This window comes from Moesziomyces antarcticus, assembly GCF_000747765.1.
Source record: "Moesziomyces antarcticus DNA, scaffold: scaffold_v10001, strain JCM 10317, whole genome shotgun sequence".
Classification (NCBI taxonomy): Eukaryota; Fungi; Basidiomycota; class Ustilaginomycetes; order Ustilaginales; family Ustilaginaceae; genus Moesziomyces; species Moesziomyces antarcticus.
The window spans coordinates 808,129-827,319 of record NW_014639009.1 but is presented as its reverse complement, the minus strand read 5'-3'; the positions used below and the strand labels follow the sequence as shown (position 1 = coordinate 827,319).

Here is a 19,191-nt window from a genome sequence, read left to right as displayed (position 1 = left end):
ATCTCGCAAAGGTTCCCTTGCAATCAAGGGTTTCAAGGGCCGTGACGTGCATCTGGTGATTGTCGCAGTGTGATTGTGATTGCCAGGAGTGTCTGTGTGTGACTGCGTGAGTGCAAGCGTTTCAGATGGTGGCGTCGTCGGTGACCAAACCGATGCGTGCGCGCCAGAGCTCTTCCTTGAGCTTGGTGAGTTCGGTCCACATCTTGTCCTCCCACTCCATGGCGTCGAGGCGGTCGAGGAAGAGCGCCGTGTTGGCGGGCGTGGCGGGGCGCAGAGGTGCGGATGCAGATGCGCTCGAGCTGCGTTGAGGTGGCACAGCAAGCGCGCCCGCGCGAGGATGGCGGCGTGGGGGGACAGCAGGTGCGGGCGACACGGAGCCCGTGCCGCGCGCTACCGAGCGTGGAGGCAGCGGCGGCGCAGGGGCAGCAGCTGCGTCCGATCCTTCGGCAGCACCAGCCGCAGCATTGCTCGCATCAGCGGTCGCTGTCGGGTCCGATTCACCCGCTGGCTCCGTAGCCGCAGTCTCTGCCTTGGTCGCGCCGTCCGTAGCATCATCTTCCTTCTGCTCGTCTTCTGGCGCGTCCGGTGCTTTGGGCTCGGTCGGCGAGGATGGAGCGTCGGCAAAGTCATCGTCGTCGTGCTTGGTGGCTGCCTCTGCGGGCGTCTCGTCTGTCTCCTCGTTGTCTTCCTTGTCCTTCGCCTCTGACGTCTCTGTGTCCTCGGCAGCCGGTGCGGCTTTGCTCTCCACATCCGCCGCCTCTTTGTTCCCAGAAGCAGTGTCAGAAGCGTCGGAAGCACCTGAGCCTTCCTGCACGCTCTCCTTGACCTTTTCTGCCTCGGTCTCGTCGTCGGATTCCGCCTCCTTGTCGGCATCGCCGTCATCCTTGTTCTCTGACTGAGCAGCAGCCGGCTCTTCCGGAGCGGGCGCGGCCTCTTCCTCTTTTTCCGCAGCAGCGACGGCCTTCTCGAGTGTCTCGACCTGTTCGCTCTTGGGCGCGTCGAGCGGCTTGGCCAGCTCCAGGGACGGCGTGCTGGCGGCGAGCGGATGAGGCTCGTCATTCATGAATTTGCCTTCCAAGACCACCGAGCGCTCGAGGTTGCGCACAAATCCCCAGAACTGGCACGCGGCGCGAAGACGCATGAGGCAGTGGTGCGGACACAGGAGGTAGCGGGTGGGCGCGCTCTCGCTCAATCGGAAAATGTGCGTGGGCACCGGCAGGTTGGGCGAGACCAACGCTTCGACAGGCACGTCGACGTGTGCATCCGTGGCCTCGGTCGAGGCGGTCGCGGTCGCGGTCGCCTCTGTGTCCGTGGCTTTGTTGGTGCCGGACGATCGCCTGAATGAGCTGAACAAGCCTCCCCTGGAAGGCTTGGGCGTGATGGTGGCCGAGTTGGATCCACTGCTGGCGGAGCTTCCAGTGATTGAGCCGAGCGAGCTCGCGGCTGAGCTGGCCCAGCTGGAAGTTGCGGTGGCGATGCTGCTGGGTACGAGGGAAGTTTTGCCACCCTGTTCGGAGGACATGGCGGTAGCTGCCACACCGCCTGGCAGAGGCACGTTGACGACCGGGATGCCACACATGGCGCAAGCTGCGGGAGGCAGGTGGGCATTCTCTCGGCGGATGCGATCCTCGTCGAGGGTGGTGCTTCCGGAAAAGATGGGTTCGATGACGAGGTTGCCATCGAGAATCGCCGTGTTGGCCTGACGCCTGCTGAGCCAGTTGAGCCCCGGCGCGAAGTCGAGACGGAGGCACGGTTCTACATCCTCTTCCTGGGAGCGCTTGATGAAGGGCAAGGACAATTGATTTGGCAGCGATACCAGGTTGTCAACGTTGGACGGTAAAGTAGGATAGTCACGGTGTCGGCTGACGCCTGCGATGGCGAATGGCGAGCTGGAATAGAGACCGCCGCCAATGCCTTGGCTGTAGGCGGATGAAGCAGTCGCGATAGAGTTGGTCGTCGTCGATACAGCGCTAGACGCTTGCTGAGGCGCTGGCGAAGCGGTGCGTGGGGTAGGGGTGCCGGTGAGCGAGTCACGAGCGCCGTGCGGGAGTGGATAGTTGTAGAAAGGAGCCAGCTGTTTTCGCAATTTGCGCAGATGGGCGATGAACGAACGGAACTCCTGGTAGGGGACGATGTTGATGATGAGACGAGCTTGGGCTGGAAGGTCGGCAGCGGGTTTGTGCTTGAGCTCACGCACAGCGGTCCTCTGGGAGATGGATCGAGCGAGGGAGGAGGTGTTGAGGCGATGGAAGCTGACGGCGTCGCTTTCGAGGGAAGCGATGGATGCAGTGTCGGCGGTGATCTTCTTGGAGGCTGGATCGGCTTGCAGCTTTTCGACCTGGCGCTGCAGATCGGCAAGCACCTTCTGTTGCTCGAGCATGATGCCCTCGGTATCTTTGAGCCGCTCCTCCATGTTGCGGCTCTTTTCTTCGGCTCTGGCACGCGACAGGCGCTCGACGGCGACCATCTTGTTGGCTTCGCTAAAGAGACTCGAGCTGAGCTCGTCGAGCTCGGCCTCGATCTTGCTCTTGTCACTCTCTGCCTTGCCGCGTTGGGCGGTCTCTTCGATGACACGGTCCATCATCCTCTGCATCTCGCTGCTGACGTGAGCCTTTTCGACGAGGAGGCCAGTGTTGAGGGCGTCGAGGTGCTCTGCGCGCTCCTTTTCGAGCTCCTTGATCTTTGCCGACATGGTGCGGATGGTCTCTTGGGCGTCCGAGTAGTCGTCCTCGAGGTCGGCGATGCGATTGAAGGATTTGACGAGCTTCTCGTTGAGACCGGTCACCTGGTTGGTGAGGTCGGAGACTTGAGCCTGCAGCTCCTGTGTTGTTGGTAGTGGTTGCGCTTCTGGGATGGCATGCTGCTCTGTGGTCATGGAACGGGTGGGTGCTCGAGGACTGTTGATCGAGTCGCTCTGACTGAAGATGGCAGAAGCAGCGGAGGCCCTTTTGAGGTCGGATTGGCCGGCATCGCTGGGGAGATGGAAGGCGGAAGTGCGCTTTGCAGCTGCATCGGACGATGAATCGGTGCCCAGCACCTGGTCTGGGTCGGCTTCATCGGCGAGGATGGAGTCGGGATCCATCCTCTTCAACTTGGTGTCCGATTCGGGAGCTTCGGGCTGCGCGGACTTGGGGTCGTCCTGGCGCACCGCATCGGATTCAGGAGCTGCCGACATGGCTGTGTCGGCTTGGTGTGCTCGGGGCCAGTCTGGAAGCGAAAGGAGAGGCGGGTGGATGTGCGCTTCAGCAGCGTGGCGACCGGCGCCAATGCGAGACGTGGGATGTGGGATGCAAGCGTTGATGTTGTGACTGAGGGAAACCAGGGTATGCTGTGCGTGATGGAATTCGTGCAAGTGAAACGGTGCTCGAGCGTATTTGAGAAGAGCGGATCTGAGACTCGCTTGTGAGGTGAGACGCTCCACGTCCACACGTTCCCCCCCGCGCAGTCAGTCCCACCGCGGTCACCACTTTGGCCCCCACTCGCGCCAAAATGTTGAATACGCACGAACCCACTTAGTATCAGTCAAACCCCTCCATTCGCGCCTGGGCCGATGACAGCGCAAAAGCATGTTCCTGAGCTGGGCTGCATTCGCATTGTGAGCATCGGATGAAGCTTGGCTGTGAACGTCGGAAGCGCCGCAAGAGAGTTGTAACCAGCCCAGTCGAATCGGCCCACGCCGAAGCCATTTGTGATGCCACAAGCAGCTATTTCACACTGATCAGCACAGTGATAGCACACACACGCTCGGAGCAGCGACTCGTGACCGTTTGCAATACGCTCGGCTTTCCCGTGAGATCACATGTCGCTGTTGTCTGTCCTTCGCAGGGCGAGGAGTCGATAGAAGGAGGGCAAGTCTGATTTTCCAAGGCGATTCAGATGGCAGCGAAGGTACGCACGCGTGCACTTGCAAATTGGCTGCAGCAGAAGCAGCTCGAGCCATCCCCGCTTGCACCCACGTCAGCCACGCACGCAGGCTCTCGGCGGCGTGTGCGCGTGCTTCGACGTGTGCTTGTGTGCCTTTCGAGTGAAAGCCTTCGTGGAGCGCCTGCACGCGCCACCTCGCCCGACCAGCCAGCTCAGGGCGCAATCGCCGCACCTTGCATTTTAGCGACCTTCTCAGCCTGAGACCTTCCCCACGAAGCCGCCTAGCCTCCGATCAAGCATCGTGTCCGCAACACCACCATACGTTCACATCTACCCCAACCTTTCCGAACGCGAGCCACTGCACTGCACCGCAGCGTTAAGCATTCCACACTGGTCAGGGACCGCGCGGGCAGTACCACCAGAAAGTCGTGTCTCGCGCTGGCCGCGGCATCTCGTCTCCTCGCACCACCACCCTCCGCCAATCCACAGCCATGTAAGTACATACAGACCGAATCTCGTTTGGCCCTGTCGCTAGAGGCATGCCTTGGCTCACCCGTTCTCCGTTTCCATCCTCCCTCTCTCGCCAGGTCAAGCGACAGGTCTCAGCCTCTGCCAAAGGCTGGCGCAAGCCTCTCCGAGCGCATCGCCGCTCTCCAGCGCAAGACGTCCAACCCGGCCCGTTCCAACAACCTCTCACTACCTGCGTCCGCATCAGCTACCACCTCCGGACGTCTAAGCCCAGGCGAAAGCCCTTCCCGATCCCCTTCGGGCAGTGCTTCGGCCGCCAACGCGGTACGCGACCGCATCGCAAAGTTCCAATCCAGCGATGAGAAGCCCGTCATGCCCAGGAGCTCCTTCGGGTCGCCAGCACCGAATCCAGAGATCCGCAGTGCGCGGCGTCAGTTCCCAGGCTCCGTCGCCGGCAAGGGCACGGGCGCTTGGGGTGAGGGTGTGCTGCGGCCACAGATGACAGGCGGTGTCTGGCTCGGTGCTGGCGCTGGTGGCGGATGGGGCGACCCAGCCTCAGCCAGCCTGCGCCCGCAAATGACTGGCGGTGCGTTTCTCGGCAGTGGTGCGCCGCGATCAACCAGCTACGGCGCTGCGCGTCTCCAACGAGGCGTCTCCGACAACATCGTCCACGGAACCGGCAGGGATGCATTCGCCGAACTCGATGATGACCTCGTCTTGACCGGCCGAAATCGCCCCGAGGACAAAACAGCATCACAAACACATGAAGTTTTCGCAGGTGCCGTCGCCGCATCCGAACAGTCCGACAACTTGCCAAAGCTCCCAGACACCCCAACTACCGAGATCGACCTGCAAAAGATCCACTCCGACCAGCGCCTTCCAGAGCAGCCGCCAGTGGCCGCGATCCCAGAATTCCCCGAGGCCCCTTCCGCGACACCCACACCTTCGACCAAGCTCAACGGCGCCTTGGAAGCCACAGATGCCACTCCCGACACTTCGATCGAGATCGGCATCCACGGACGTTCCGCCGACGATGTCGAACGCATCCGACAACGCGCGCACGACCTCGAACTCTCTGACAAGGCGCAAACCCCCGATCAAGATCCTTGGGTCGCTCCCGCCCCTTCCGACCTCGCTGGCCAGGTGCCCAAGCCCATAGACACGAGCGAGATCCTCGCTGCCCAAACCCAGCCGTCCAAGACCGATATACCGGAACCGTGGGTCCAGGGTCACGGCGTGCCCGACGTGGATCGCGATCTCGAAGCTGCCAGACTCACATCATCGAACGGGAGCAAGCTTCCCCCCGCGGACTACGCTGCTTCCGGAACGCTGCCCGAGCGTGCTCAAGTGGAAAGGACCGACTCGGGCCGCGTCGACCCGCTCGATCCGGCAGCACATCAAGTGCGAGGGCCAGGGCTTCTTGTCCCCCGCGATGAGGTAGCGGAAGCCAAAGATCTTGGGCCTGAGGCGGTCAAAGCACCCCTAGTTCACGATGTACCTTCGTTCGAGGTGGGTGCATTGCCGTCTCACTCTAGCTCCAGCACACCTGTGGATTTCGCAAGATCACCCTCCAACGGAACACTCACACCTTCAAGCTCCTCCAACACCGTCAGTGCGGTCGAGCGCGCTCGGCAGGCAGTCGCCATGGGCCGCACCAAGAGCCAGTCGCAGCGTCTGCGCCGTCCGCCCCCAGGCACAGTGCTCTCCGCTGCCGATTTAGACGCCAGCGATGACGAATACGAGCCTGGATGGGCAAGCGTCACCAGCGTCATGTCATCCTCACGCTCCTAGCCTCGCTCCATTTCAAAGTCATTGCCAACTCAATCCGCAAAAGCGTCACCCGTCATGCGCCACTCCCTCGTCGTTCGGTGCATTCGTCATTCTGCAATCCGGAGTGTCATGCGAGATGGAATTGGCCAGAAAACAGATTGAGAAGCATTCACGATGACGGTCCCAGAATACCTAGACGAGAGCATATGTGTGTGTACTGTAGACCTTGACAAAGCAGAGCGAGGGTCGCTGACCGAGGAGAGGGGAGGCAAGCTATAAGCGGCTGGTGAGGTCGTGGGCGTCAATGCCTTCGTAAGCGATCGAATAGACGGCCTTGAAGAGCGGGTAATCGTCCACCTTGCCGCGGGCGGCGAGGAGTTCGTGCACCTCGCGCGCCGTTTCGGTGCCCTGAAGCTTCTGCCCGTTGAGCAGCTCCTTTTCGAGCTGGTCAAACGGCTTGCCCGTCTTGACGAAGGCCTCGGCGCACTTGCGGTTGCGGCCGCCGAGACACGTGGTGATCAGGTCCGCCACGCCAGCCGACGTCTCGGTGAACGTCTCGGGCTTGACGCCGTCGAAGAACTCTTCGCTGAAGCGCTTCATCTCCATCAGGCCGATGCGCATCACCGCCGCCTTGGCGTTGTCGCCCCAGCCCAGGCCGTCGGTGAAACCGGCCGCAATGGCGACGACGTTCTTGAGCGCACCGCACAGGCTCACTCCCGCCACATCCTCGATGATGCCCACCTTGAACGTGGGCGTGTCGAAGAGCTTGAAGAAGAGCTCGGCGTTCTCGCGGCCCTTGGCATCGGCACGGTGTCCGATCGTGGTTTCCGAAAACTTGTCCTGCGCCACCTCGTTGGCGATGTTGGCACCGGACAGCGCCGAGCACGAGATGCCGAGCGCCTCCTGAATCACATCGGCAAAGATCGAGATCTTGCCGTCCTTCACCTCGACGCCCTTGATCATCGAGATGGCGTGCGCGTTCGGATCCACCTTGCCCTTCAGCTGCTTGCACACCGAGCGGATGAACTGGTGCGGCAGCACAAACACAAGCATCGTGGCGTCCTTAACCGCATCCACGGGCGACGGATTCGCCACCACGTTGTCTGGCAATTGGCATCCCGGCAGGTACTTGGGATTCTCGTGCGTCTCGTTGATGACCTGCGACAGCGGCTTGCCCTTGTAGTCCTCCTCGAAGACGTACATCTGCACCTCGTGCTCAAAGATGTCCGAGTGTCGCTGTGTGTTTTGGCCTGCGATGCGCGCTATCGCCGAGCCCCAGTTGCCCGAGCCGACGATGGCCACCTTGTGCTTCTTTTGCGATCCCGACGCCGCAGCTGATGAGGACGAGGACGACATATTGAACGATCGGACCGTGTACCGTTGCGGCAAGGTGAGAGTTTGACGAATCGAAGGTGCAGCGATCGCCTGAGAGCGAGGCAGGTGGGAGCTCGAGACGTTGAACCGTGCCAGTCGAGCCGGACCGGGGAGGATGGATCTGAATAACGACGTAATGGTGGAGGATGGGCGACGTAGCTCTCTCTTCTAAGTGCCGACGAGACCGGTTGCTTTGCTTCGTCGCAGAGTTGCGATGATGGTGTCGCAGTGGTGACGATGATGGACCGATGGCAGATGGAAGATGTGAAGGTGGGCGAGTGAGCAACGCAGATCGGAGAGGCTTGATCTTTTGGGCAGCGATATGCAGTCGGCCCAGGCGCAGCAGGCAGCAGCGCGCGACCCTCGGAAGAACTGTCGCGGGCAGAGGGCTGTATGAACTGCGAGTGGGGCGAGGTGGGGCCCAAATTTTGAAAAAGTTGGGCCGCAGCTGGTCGGTCGGGATCGAGCGTGCGCCGAAGCAGCTGAAACGAGTCCAGGCAAAGCTCCAGCGCAGTGCAGCCCCCGCCCAGACCGGGACATCCGGAAGAGGCAGGCCAGAATCCGAGCCTCTCGCCAGATCTAGGCGTCCACCAAAGTGGAGGGTTCAGCACGCTTTCCGAGCAAGCTATGGGGTCCCGTGATGCGCCCCTTCGCCTCGCCCTGCGGTTGCCTCGAAAATGTGCCCTCGAAAATGTGCACGGAGCGCCCTCACGCGCGAAAATCGCATCGATAGGAGCCAACGACTTTTCAAAGATTGCATCAGGAGAGCCAAGAGCCCCATCTTGGGATTGGTCGGGCTGCCAGCATATCGGCAGGTGCAGTTCATGCTCGCTACCCGCCCGTCACCCGAGATTGCGCTCCGGGTCGGAGAGGCCTATCGCAGTGCAAAGAGGGCATATCCGCGACGTCTCTGCAGCAGACGCAGCTGGGCGCCGGGCGGACCGAAAATCCTCGAATTCGACCGGCGTCACGAAGGGCGATACGCGCTTTCGGAGGAGGCCGGCGCCGAAAACTTGGTCTTGCCGGTGGCTGGTCGCAAAAGATTCGCGTGGTAGACCCTAGTTCGCTTTGGTTCTGACCGGCTTCGGATGTCAACGACATGGTCGTGCGTCCGGCATCTGCAATCAAAACGCCGGATACTTCTTGACGTCAGGTACATCCTAGTTGTGAAAGAGGCCGGCCAAGCACACACTTTCCTTCCGGTCGGCAAGCTGCCGTTCCGAACCAGCGGCAAATTCCACTCCTCACACCCGAGCTACTTCGTTAGCCGCTCACTCTAGCCGCTTCTACGGTAGCTCCTCTTCTTGCTCATTTTAGCGTGAACGAAAACATGGTGTCAGACGAGCAAACGAGAAGCGTCTGCGAACGTAAACCTGCATTACACTGAATCGGACGAGTCTGCCTCTCAGTCGTCCTGAGGCGGCTTGACCGCGATCGCCAACGAGTGCTGCCCCGCGGTGGAAGCGGCCATGATGCGCCAAGCGCCCGGCTGACCAGGCATTGCGATGGCCGTGGGCGTATCCTTGCTCTGGTCACCTCCGACGTCGTCGGCTGGGTGGCCGAGAGCATCGTCCGAAGTGGTACCCCACGAGTAGAGAGTGCCGTCCGCTGCCAAGGCCAGAGTGAAGCGCATTCCGGCGCTCAGCGCCACGATCTTGGTCTTTCCATCCTTGGTCTTGGACGACTCAGGAGCCCACGAGGGCGGCGCTGGGAACGGCACCAGCGTAGGCTCGCGCACCACCACGGGGTTGGACGAGGTGGCACCCTTGAGAGCCGCATGATCCGCAGGCAGGCCGAGCTTGCCCTCGTCGCTGTCACCGCAGATGTACACCTCGCCATTTGAAAGCAGGAAGGCGGTGTGGAAGTTGCCTCCAACGATCTGCACCACCTCGGCGCCGTTGTGACGCACGGGGCTCAGCGCAGCGATGGCGTGTGGCGTGGCGACCTTGGCCGCCTTGAGCCCTGTGCCTGTCTGGCCCTTGGTGTTGAGACCCCAGCCGACGACCTTGCCGCTCTTCTCCACTGCAAAGCCGTTGGTGAGGCCACAGAAGATGCGCTTGCACTCGGCAAGACCCGTGATGGGCGTGGGCGTGAGGTCGCAGTCCTTGGGCGCCTCGCCCTTGAACTTCTGCGACACCCTTCGCGGATTCGAGCTGCGTCCGAGCTGATAGCAGGTGTTGGTGCCCCACGAGTATACTTTTCCGACCAGGGTGAGCGCGAGGAAGTGGTTCTCGCCCGCCGCCACAGCAGCAAAGTGCTCGTTCTCGATGCCAGGCAGTGCAATAGGGTACCACTGCTCGCGGTTGTAGCCCGGCGCATCCGTGTCGGCGAAGCAGACGCGGCCCTCTCCGTCCTTGAAGTAGCCCCAGGAGCGCAGACGGCCTTGGTCATCCAGAGCTGCGCCGGCAGCGTCGGCGGAAGCAATGCGTGTGGCGCGGTACTTTTCGACGGCGCCCTCCTTGCCATCGATGGGGTTGATGCCGCGACCGCTGGGCGAGATGCCCTCGACGGGGGCAAAGTTGAAGTACGACTCTTCAGCGTCGCCCGCTGCCCCGCGGTGCTTGCGTCCGAGCGTGCCGTAGTCTTCTGCGCCGGAGGTGAGGATGCGGCCCAAGCCGTCGATCATGACCGAGTGCATACCTCCGCCGACAATGACTTGGATGCCGCCCTCGCCCAGGTCGCCATCGTCGATCTGCATCGAGATCTCCTTGTTGCCGAAGGGCTTGGGCTTGTTGAGTTTGTTGGGCTTGTCGTCTTCGGGCGGGCCGACACCGAACTGGCCTGCATCGCCGGATCCCCAGACGAAGAGCTTGCGTGGAAGCACGGCACCCTTGCCACTGGTGGACGAGGTGCCCGTGCTGACCTCGACGGCGACTCCCTGTGTGATGTCATCGGCGTGCACAGGCTGAATGGGCCTTGGCACCGAGTTGATGGGGCCGGCAGGGGTAGGCGCTCGGCGAGTGCGCTTGGTGGGTCGAGCGGTGCCGTCGGCCATTTCGACATCGCCAATGGGCTCGGTGGAGGCAGCACGTGCCTTGGCAGAGCGCTTCTTCACGTCGGGCAGCGGTGCGGCGGTGTCCTGCTCCTCATCAAGCTCGTCCTCCTCCTCTTCGACTTCTTTGGCCCTCTTCTGACCACGCTTGGCGCTGTCGTCGGCTGTGCTCGCAGCCTTGGATGGCTTGGCAGCGCTTGCTTTTGCGCTTGCGACTCCATTTGCAAGCGGCTTCTTGGCCTTGGAGGCAGGCTTGGTTGCCGGCTTTGCCGTCTTAGCGGTCGCTGCTTCCCGAGATGATCCACGAATTTCGCAATGACGGGTCAGCCTCGATCGTAGCAGCACCGCAGCAGGGATTCGCAACTGAACTCACCTTTGGGCGCCATCTTGTCCGGATCGTCTAAGCAAATGATGTTGCCAAGATGGATGATGGTAGAAAGGCGTGTTGCAGCCTCGTCGGGGCCCGATGTGCTGAGACTGAAACCCGGCCGCAGCTTCAACTTCTTCGCAGGAAGACGGAATTCTGGAAAGCGCAGGCGTGCAGAAAAATTTACGCGGCTGGCTGTTTGATCGTACGCTCTGGATTTGCGGGTCCAAGCGCAAACGGCTTTCTTTTTCCTCCACACGTGATGGCCTCTGCTCAACACGCGCTGCTGCTTCTGTTGATTTGGCTCTCCCGTGTCACTCTTGGCCGGCTTGCAGCTGACAGGGCAGAGCCGGCGACTGGCTGGCTCGGCTCGACTGTGACAGCCACAGCACAGGGCGGTCTAGATCCTGCAAGCATGCTATTTGCGGGCATACCTCGGCAACTGGTGCTGCCTCACTAAACATCAAAGCAGCACATGGCACAGCCTGGTGCGTCCAAGAGAGCTTGTGGCTTGTTGTAGATCTGTCGCGGCTTCGCTTCTTAACACCATCTCGACTTACACACACACACACTCATCAGTCTTTGGCCAACCATGACGTACAAGCCTCATCGACGCATCCCAGACAAGGACCGGGTTCTTGCTGGCTACAAGGTGAGTCTTCGACGTCTTCCGAGAGCTCCTTGCCGTCGACGCGTGTCAAGAGATTGGGCAGAATTGGCTGACACTGTTGCCCCTTTGTCAACACAACGCTCAACACAGGCCGCTCTCAATAACCCGGCCACGACGAGTGAGGCCCGGTCCTATGCCCGCAAGCAACTGCTTAAGGTAAGTCTTCTTGAGGCGCTGTCCAGGGTCGAATGGCGAGGTTTGGGACTCAACTCGATGTCAATTTTTGGCACCTTTTTTTTCCGTGATTTACTGCTCGACTTTTCCTTGCGCACCAAAATCCAACAGCGCGGGCACATTAAAGACGCCTTCTTTTCCACCAGCCTCAACACCCGCATGAGAAGGATGCTCGGTCTGAGGGCCAAGAGGAGGCATTGAACAGCCGCATCTCGACATCAATCACATCGATACCCCCATCTGAACCAATAAGCGAGGACTTTGTGACTTGCCAAGTCGCCAGCTTGAGTTCCTGTGAGAGGTTTGGGTTGAAAGGGCTCAGGAAAGTGAGAGTGGAGGGAAGCGCGGGGTTTATGCACGCCTCTGCCGAAAGTCGCCTAGCCAGGGTCCGTGCGGGGTGGGACAGTGCGCGCTGTGCTGTGCTGTGCTGTGCTGCCTAGGTCAACGTGCTGGCTGCAACCCTGCATCGACGGGCTCGGCTGCCCCGCACCAACGCCGGACGCTGCCCCACCGGCCTTGCAAGAGTACAAAGTGTGCTGGAGAGACGCCGCTCCCACCCTCCTCCCACTCCATCACGATTGCTACATAAAACCGTTCAAGCGCTGCGCCTGTCGAGCCCTGGACTTCCAAAGACGGCACCATGTGTCAACACGATGCACCACGAGGTTCTTCCAAGACGCACGACTATCCCACGTATGCGTCGGAAGAGTCTCGTCCCGTCCGCTCTGGCCTCATCCGTTCCGTCCACGAGCGTCGCCTAGACGAGTTCGTGGGCGGCCAGTTCGGCGACTACAACCTCGCCTCCGTCCTCTTCGAGGCGCGCACCGACGAAGAAAAGTACGTCTCCATCCAGAGCTGGACACCCAAGCCAGGCTCCAAGCCGTCCTTCGACGAGGCCAAGCGCCAGTCGTATGTCAAGGCAAAGAAAGGCATCAAATTCGGCCCTTCTTGGACAAACCACTGGCTCAAGCTCAAGCTCAACGTCCCAAAAGACTGGGTGCACAAGGAATGGCTCCAGCTCGAGTTCGATCCCGGATGCGAGGCCATGATCTTCACCGAGGCCGGCATGCCGCTCCAGGGCATCACGGGTGGCTTCGAGGACAATCGCCGCGTCGACTTCCCGCTCAAGCAAGAGTACCGCAACGGCGTTACCTTCTACATCGAGATCACCGCCAACGGCATGTTCGGCCTTCCTTCCGATGGCACCGGCGATCCCGATCCCAATCGCTACTTTGAGCTTCAGTCGTGCGACATTGTCGTCAAGCGTGCAGAGGCATGGAAGCTCCTGTGGGACTTTGACTTGCTCAAAGGCTGCGTCAAGAACCTCTCCAAGGACACCGAGCTGCAGAACCGCGCTCTCTGGGTCGCCAACCAGATCCAAAACACCTTCCGCAAGGCTGATCTCGACAGCATCCTCCGATGCCGTAAGCTCGCCCAGGAGATCCTCGGCAAAGACTGGGAGGATCACGTCGACTCGATCTACGACCAGGACGTCGTCAAAGGTCGCGAAGACGTGCGCATCTGGTCCTTGGGCCACACCCACATCGACAGCGCCTGGCTCTGGCCCTACTCGGCCACACAGCAAAAGGTAGCGCGCTCGTGGTCGACGCAGATCGACCTCATGGACCGCTTCCCAGAGCATCGCTTCACCGCATCCACCGCCCAGCAGTACCAGTGGCTCGAGACTCTCTACCCCGACCTCTTCAAGAAGGTCAAGGGCTACGTGGAGGACGGCCGCTTCCAGCCCATCGGCGGCTCGTGGGTCGAGTGTGACGCCAATATGCCCTCCGGTGAGGCCTTTGCTCGTCAATTCCTCTACGGTCAGAGGTACTTCCTCTCCCGCTTCGGCAAGCGCTGCGACATCTTCTGGCTGCCCGACACCTTTGGCTACAACGCCCAGATCCCCCAGCTAGCCCGTCAGTCCGGCTGCGACTACTTTTTCACCCAGAAGCTCAGCTGGAACAACATCAACCGCTTCCCGCACAACACCGTCATGTGGGTCGGCCTGGACGGTACGCAGATCATCGTTCACATGACTCCGGTCAATAACTACGACTCCAAGTGCTCGGTCGAGGAGATCGTGCGCGGCGTCAAGAACAATCAGGACCTGTGGGTTCAGCCGCATGCCCTGATGCTGTACGGCTTCGGCGATGGTGGCGGTGGTCCGACTGAAGTCATGCTGGAGCGCCTGCGACGCGCCCGTGCTGCCAACAACAACGGCTTCAAAGACATGCCCCGTGTCCACGTCGGCCGCTCCGCCAAGGACTTCTTCGAGCACGTTCGAGAGACTACAGATAACGGCCGTCGCCTCGCGACCTGGTCCGGCGAGATCTATCTCGAGTTCCATCGCGGCGTGTACACGTCTCATGGCTCCATCAAACAGTGGAATCGCCGCTTCGAGGCGTTCATGCAGAAGCTCGAGTGGATCGCCACGCTCGCCTCGATCAAGGCTACCGACTACAAGTATCCCAAGGAAGAGATTGATGCGATCTGGGAGCCTCTCCTGCTCAACCAGTTCCACGACTGCTTGCCCGGCAGTGCGATCCGCAAGGTGTACGATGATCTCGAAGAGATGTACGCCGACATGGCGGTCAAAGGCAAGAAGCTGTGGCGCAAGGCTCTCAACGCTCTTGGCGTTGGAGAGGAGGCGGTAGGAGCGAGCGCCAAGGGCTACACCGCCATCAACACGCTCGATGTGCCGCGTCGAGAGCTTGTCGAGGTGCGGCTGTCCGACAACATGGCACGCGCCGAGGCGATCGCGCTGTCGCACCAGTCGATGCAGCTTTGCAACGCTGGTCAGAGCGCCTTACTCCTGCTCGAAGATGCCTCCGGTCGGGGTCAAGCTCTTGTCCAGGACAAGCAGTCTATTGTTCTGGCCCAAGGTCAGGCGGTTCGAGCTGAGCAGCTGGAGCACAATTCATTCCTGCTTCAGAGCGCGGCCATCGCCGTCAAAGTGTCCAAGGGCCGCATCACGTCGATTTACGATCGTCTTGCCGATCGCGAGCTCATCGAAACTGGACGCACCGCCGGTCTCGCCATTGCCGAAGACTATCCGCCTCAGTTTGACAACTGGGAGACGGAGCTCTACTCGCTCGACACCACCGAGGGTATCCCCTTCACCAACGTCCGCATCGCCGAGGCTGGTCCCTGGCGTGCAAGCCTGGCGCTCGAGGCCAAATTTGGCCAGAGCACGGTGCGCATGAGCATCGTGCTCGACGCGCTTCCCGCCACGCCGCTGCTTGGCGAGAAGGAGTCGCGTCCGCTGCTGCGCTTCGACACGCAGATCGACTGGTGGGAGAAGCATCGCTTCCTGCGCTTCGAGGTGCCAACGCGTCTGCGCTCCGACACCGCCAGCTTCGAGACGCAGTTCGGCATCACCAAGCGTCCCACCACGCGCAACACGAGCTGGGAGGCGGCCAAATTCGAGGTCTGCGGCCACAGGTTCGCCGATCTCTCCGAGGAGGACTATGGTCTCAGCATCCTGACCGAGTCCAAGTATGGCTACAGCGTCGAGGGCGGCCTGATGAGGCTGTCGCTTCTGAAGGCCGGCACGTACCCCGATGCGCACGAGGACGAGGGTCTGCATCAGTTCGCCTTTGCGCTCTACCCGCACGTCGGCGGCGTGGGTAAGGGCAAGGTGGTCCAGGTCGCGCGCGTGTTCAACGCACGCTTTGACGTCGATTACGGCCGCCAGTCGAATGTCGACATCGCGACGCTGGAGCGAGGCACGGGCACGGCGTCGTCGGATCTGCAGATGCCCATCGAGCTCGTCGACGGCACGCAAGCCGGCGTGGTCATCGACACGATCAAGCGCGCCGAGGACGACTTTGAGTACTACGGCCAGAAGCCCAAGGACTCCAAGTCGTTCGGCATCGTCGTCAGGCTGTACGAGTCTCTGGGCGCTCATGCAAAACCGACGATCAAGATCTCGGCCCCCGTAAAGGCGACGGCGCTCACCAACCTGCTCGAGGACGTGGACGAAAAGTCGTCCGAAGAGCTTGCTTTCAACACGTATGCCGACGAGAAGGATCACACGTACGTCCAGCTCGACTTCCGTCCGTTCGAGATCAAGACGCTCAAGATCTCGCTCTAGTTCATGTGCATGTGTAGAGGTTTCCTGCTCCCGAATCGTAGTGTCTGTCGAATTTGTCCTGCTTCCGCTGCCCTTCGGTACACTGTGTGATGCTCGTGATTCGGACATGTCACTGTGATGAGCAAAGGCTCGAGTTCGTGCTGCGGGCTGAGAACGCGACTCAACCTCGAATCTGAGTCTCTTTCCTCAATGCGCCACACGAACGATCCAGGAAGCCAAGATGAGATGAGCGAAAGAGCTTGCTCGATGTTGCAAAGAAAAACGAGTGAGAATAACGAGTGATGCCCAAGAGGGCTAGATACGGAAAGGTTATATGGAGACGAATAGCAAAACACGAGTAAAGACCGGCGTGATGGCGGCGCACAAGGTCTTGAGCTTAAGCACATTCAAAGGCACCTGCGTCGTTGGTGTCGCCGCCCTTGCCCTTGAGACGGGCGGCAGTGGGCCAGGGGCAGAGAGGGCGCGTCAGACGGACGCCGTTGCTGTACGGAGTGTCATCGGAGAACTTTTGCGGAGCGGTACCTTCCTTGGTCTTGTATGCAGCGCCGATGAGCGCGTTGGGCGCCACGCCCTTTTCGACCCACTCGGTGAGCGCAAGGAACATGTCGTGCGTGGCGTCGTATCGAAGCGGTCGATTACCAGCCCCTTCTTGTCCCGCACCACCAAAGTTGAAGCAGCCGTTGCCGCCTCGGCAGTGCAGCATACCAGGGATGAGATACAGCTTATACGCCGACCTGGCCTTGTCACCGACCTTCTCAAGGACCTGATCGTAGTAGCGACGCGACGCCATGGGCGGAACCAGCGAGTCTTCCAAGCCGTGGTAGTGCAGCAGCTTTCCACCGGCGTTGAAGAATCCGCTGAGATCAGTGTCGAAAGTGATCGTTCCACCAGGGTTGAGCTGCTGGCCTTTCTTGATCACCTCGGGAGTCACCTTCTCGGTGGCGTTGAACTTGGCTTTCGCATCCTTCTCGCCCAGAACCTCGAACTGGAACCAGCTGACGGGAGACGAGCCAAACTTGCCCGTGACGGCGTTGATGTACTGCCATCCATACACACTGGAAGGAAGCACTCCTTCGCTGATCAGCTCGTTGTCGATCGTGTACGGCTTGAAAATGTTCGCCAGAGTCTCGAGCTGAGGATCAGTAAGGCACTTGGGGGCAGGACCTTTTTCGGCGTCCTTGTCCTTCTTGTCCTTGCCCTTGGCGTCGGCACCTTTGGCATCCTTGCCGTTCGGCTCGGCGGGAGTCGCGCTAGCGTCGTCCTTCTTCGTGGCCTCCAGCCCGGGGGCAGCTACTGGATCCGTGCTAGTAGTGTCTCTGCGTGCAAGAAGCACCTTGGGTTTCTCCTTGGCCGGGACCTCGGCCGGCTTCGAGTCCTTGCTGTCAGCAGCGGGAGCCTTCGAATCCTGACCGGCGGCGGCACCAGCAGGCTCCGGCGCCTTGTCCGCGTCATCGTAGGGCTTGATCCCAAGCTTGGAGCATCCGATCAGGGCAGCAAAGTCTGGCTTGCAAATATCAGCTTTGGAGATGACGTTGTCTTCCACGCCGTCCGCGCTGTCGCAGGTCTTGAGCACCGCACTGTTAATGAGGGGATACGCCTCGGTAGGAATGTAGCCCTCGCTCTTGTTGTTTGCGAGGAACGAGTTGACGTGGATCTGGTAGGCTTTGAGGTTGTTGAAGTCGAAGGCGGGGCTGCCTGCAATGATGCCATCAAAGTCCTTGGGGTACCTCTGAGCCGAGGCCATGGCAGCTCGTCCGCCCGTGCTGCAGCCTTTGAAGTAGGTGTAGAACACCTGCTTCTTGGCGTCGATCGTTGCAACGGAAGAGTTGGGAGAAGAGGTGCGGTGAGGCTGGGCATCATAGAAGATGCGGACAGCCTGCTGGGCGACGCGCGAGGTGAAGTGAACTGCACTGTGGCCATAGTCGGTCCAAGCCTCTGGGTTGGCAGGCAGCCAGGTGATACCATCCTGAGCGCCAAAATGACCCATGTTGGTGCCAGCCACGGCAGCATGGTATCGGGACATGGTCTGCTTCATCTCGGGGTACGCAACGGCGCCGCGGAGGCCGCCTCCGACGGAGAAGACGAGTCGCTTGCTCCAGCCGCTGGTCGAGACACACTTGAAGGTCTTGGCGACATCGGCGACGTCGACGCCATCGATGGAGGTGCATGCTTCCGGAGCGGGGGCATCCTTGCCGGCGGGAGTGTCAGCAACCGGCATCCAGACTTCGAATTGGGACTTGCTGGTTTCGGATGTGCGAACGGTACCGCCGACACGGCAGAACGAAGGCAGTCCGCCGTCCTTGGCGTAGGTAGACTTGCTCTGTTCGCCGTAGCCGTCGTCGGCGATGACTGCGTCCTTGTCCCAGCCACCAGATCCTGAGATCGCACCATCGCGATCGTCCTTGGGCCCGAAGGCAGAGGCAGGAATGGCAGCGTAGAGCTGTTCAGCGGAAGGGTTGGCGCCAGTGGGATAAAATTCCGAGTAGAGGTCGGCGATCTCGATTGCTTTGCCTTCAGTGGCCACGCCGGCAGCGAGGACCTTTTTGAGGATGTCGGGGAGGACTTTGCAGCTCTGAGCCTCGAGCGAGATCTCGGAAGGTATAGGGCTCGAGGCCGACTGGACAGTGCCAGTGGCGACCAAAGTCGCCGTGAGAGCGAGCGCTGCCAGGCCGGTAGCTGTTCTCATTCTGCTGCGGTCTGAACGAACGGAAAAAGGAATGGAAGGGAGAAAGGGTAACCAGAGCATGTGCAAACGTGGAGGGAAAAAGAAGGAAAGTGGAGAGAGTGATGATGGGCAGGACCTTTCGGGGGGTCTCCGCATCCGGGTTTTATGGACATTGGTTGGGATGCTCGGAGCGGCATTCGTAATGAGGGCCGAAGTTGAGCATGCGGTGGGGCTCGACAGGACTTTGCACAGAGATATGGCGCAAGCTACCGCTCTGCTCCCTGCATGATCTGCAATGGGGATGATGGGCCCACCAGCGGGATCAACGGCATTGTAACCTGAATTGCGGCAGGGATGGTGGGTCAGCGCGTCTCTTGTGGCTTTGGCATAGCGTGAACGTACGAGGTTCATTCTACCGCTTATATACCAAAATGACCGCGACTGTGCCAAGATTCAGTTGATCGAGCCATCAAGCTTCAAGAGCGAGCCGGGCTGGCTCACCATGCTGGAAGCTAGAAGCGGCGCGGGAGAAAACGGCCCCGGTGAGACGTGGTGGCCGAGAGGTAGAACGTTTGGCAGGAATAATCTTGCGACGATCCGTCTCTCCCACCCAGAGCCACCGAGCTATATTGTCGATGAAAGGCGAAAACGGAGGGGAGTGGCGTAGCGACAAGGACCGCTCATTCGCTTGACATGTTGATGAGCGCATGTCGACCCCACTTTGCGCCAGTTGGCTTGTTGCGCATATCTTTAT

General features: G+C 60.6%; 6 protein-coding genes across 6 annotated transcripts; 2 read left to right on the top strand and 4 right to left on the bottom strand.

Annotated features, from left to right (window-relative positions):
* Positions 1 to 121: 121 nt before the first annotated feature.
* PAN0_001c0298 (uncharacterized protein) lies at positions 122 to 3,175 on the bottom strand (the record flags this gene model as incomplete). The annotated part of the gene is made up of 1 exon (XM_014803916.1): positions 122 to 3,175. One exon carries the CDS (start codon positions 3,173 to 3,175, stop codon positions 122 to 124), a length of 3,054 nt encoding a protein of 1,017 aa, XP_014659402.1.
* A 701-nt stretch (positions 3,176 to 3,876) lies between these two features.
* PAN0_001d0297 (uncharacterized protein) lies at positions 3,877 to 6,123 on the top strand (the record flags this gene model as incomplete). The annotated part of the gene is made up of 3 exons (XM_014803915.1): positions 3,877 to 3,888; positions 4,263 to 4,357; positions 4,458 to 6,123. The coding sequence occupies 3 exons, from the start codon at positions 3,877 to 3,879 to the stop codon at positions 6,121 to 6,123; spliced, it is 1,773 nt and encodes a 590-aa protein (XP_014659401.1).
* Positions 6,124 to 6,375: 252 nt separating this feature from the next.
* PAN0_001c0296 (NAD-dependent glycerol-3-phosphate dehydrogenase) lies at positions 6,376 to 8,577 on the bottom strand (the record flags this gene model as incomplete). Its single annotated transcript, XM_014803914.1, has 3 exons — positions 6,376 to 7,597; positions 7,657 to 8,307; positions 8,534 to 8,577. 3 exons carry the CDS (start codon positions 8,575 to 8,577, stop codon positions 6,376 to 6,378), a joined length of 1,917 nt encoding a protein of 638 aa, XP_014659400.1.
* Positions 8,578 to 8,881: 304 nt separating this feature from the next.
* Positions 8,882 to 10,854, bottom strand: PAN0_001c0295 (RCC1 domain-containing protein; the record flags this gene model as incomplete). Its single annotated transcript, XM_014803913.1, has 2 exons — positions 8,882 to 10,752; positions 10,842 to 10,854. The coding sequence occupies 2 exons, from the start codon at positions 10,852 to 10,854 to the stop codon at positions 8,882 to 8,884; spliced, it is 1,884 nt and encodes a 627-aa protein (XP_014659399.1).
* A 573-nt stretch (positions 10,855 to 11,427) lies between these two features.
* On the top strand, positions 11,428 to 15,772 carry PAN0_001d0294 (glycoside hydrolase family 38 protein; the record flags this gene model as incomplete). Its single annotated transcript, XM_014803912.1, has 5 exons — positions 11,428 to 11,487; positions 11,596 to 11,661; positions 11,791 to 11,854; positions 12,120 to 12,203; positions 12,312 to 15,772. The coding sequence occupies 5 exons, from the start codon at positions 11,428 to 11,430 to the stop codon at positions 15,770 to 15,772; spliced, it is 3,735 nt and encodes a 1,244-aa protein (XP_014659398.1).
* A 376-nt stretch (positions 15,773 to 16,148) lies between these two features.
* Positions 16,149 to 18,458, bottom strand: PAN0_001c0293 (uncharacterized protein; the record flags this gene model as incomplete). Its single annotated transcript, XM_014803911.1, has 1 exon — positions 16,149 to 18,458. One exon carries the CDS (start codon positions 18,456 to 18,458, stop codon positions 16,149 to 16,151), a length of 2,310 nt encoding a protein of 769 aa, XP_014659397.1.
* Between the last annotated feature and the right edge of the window lie 733 nt (positions 18,459 to 19,191).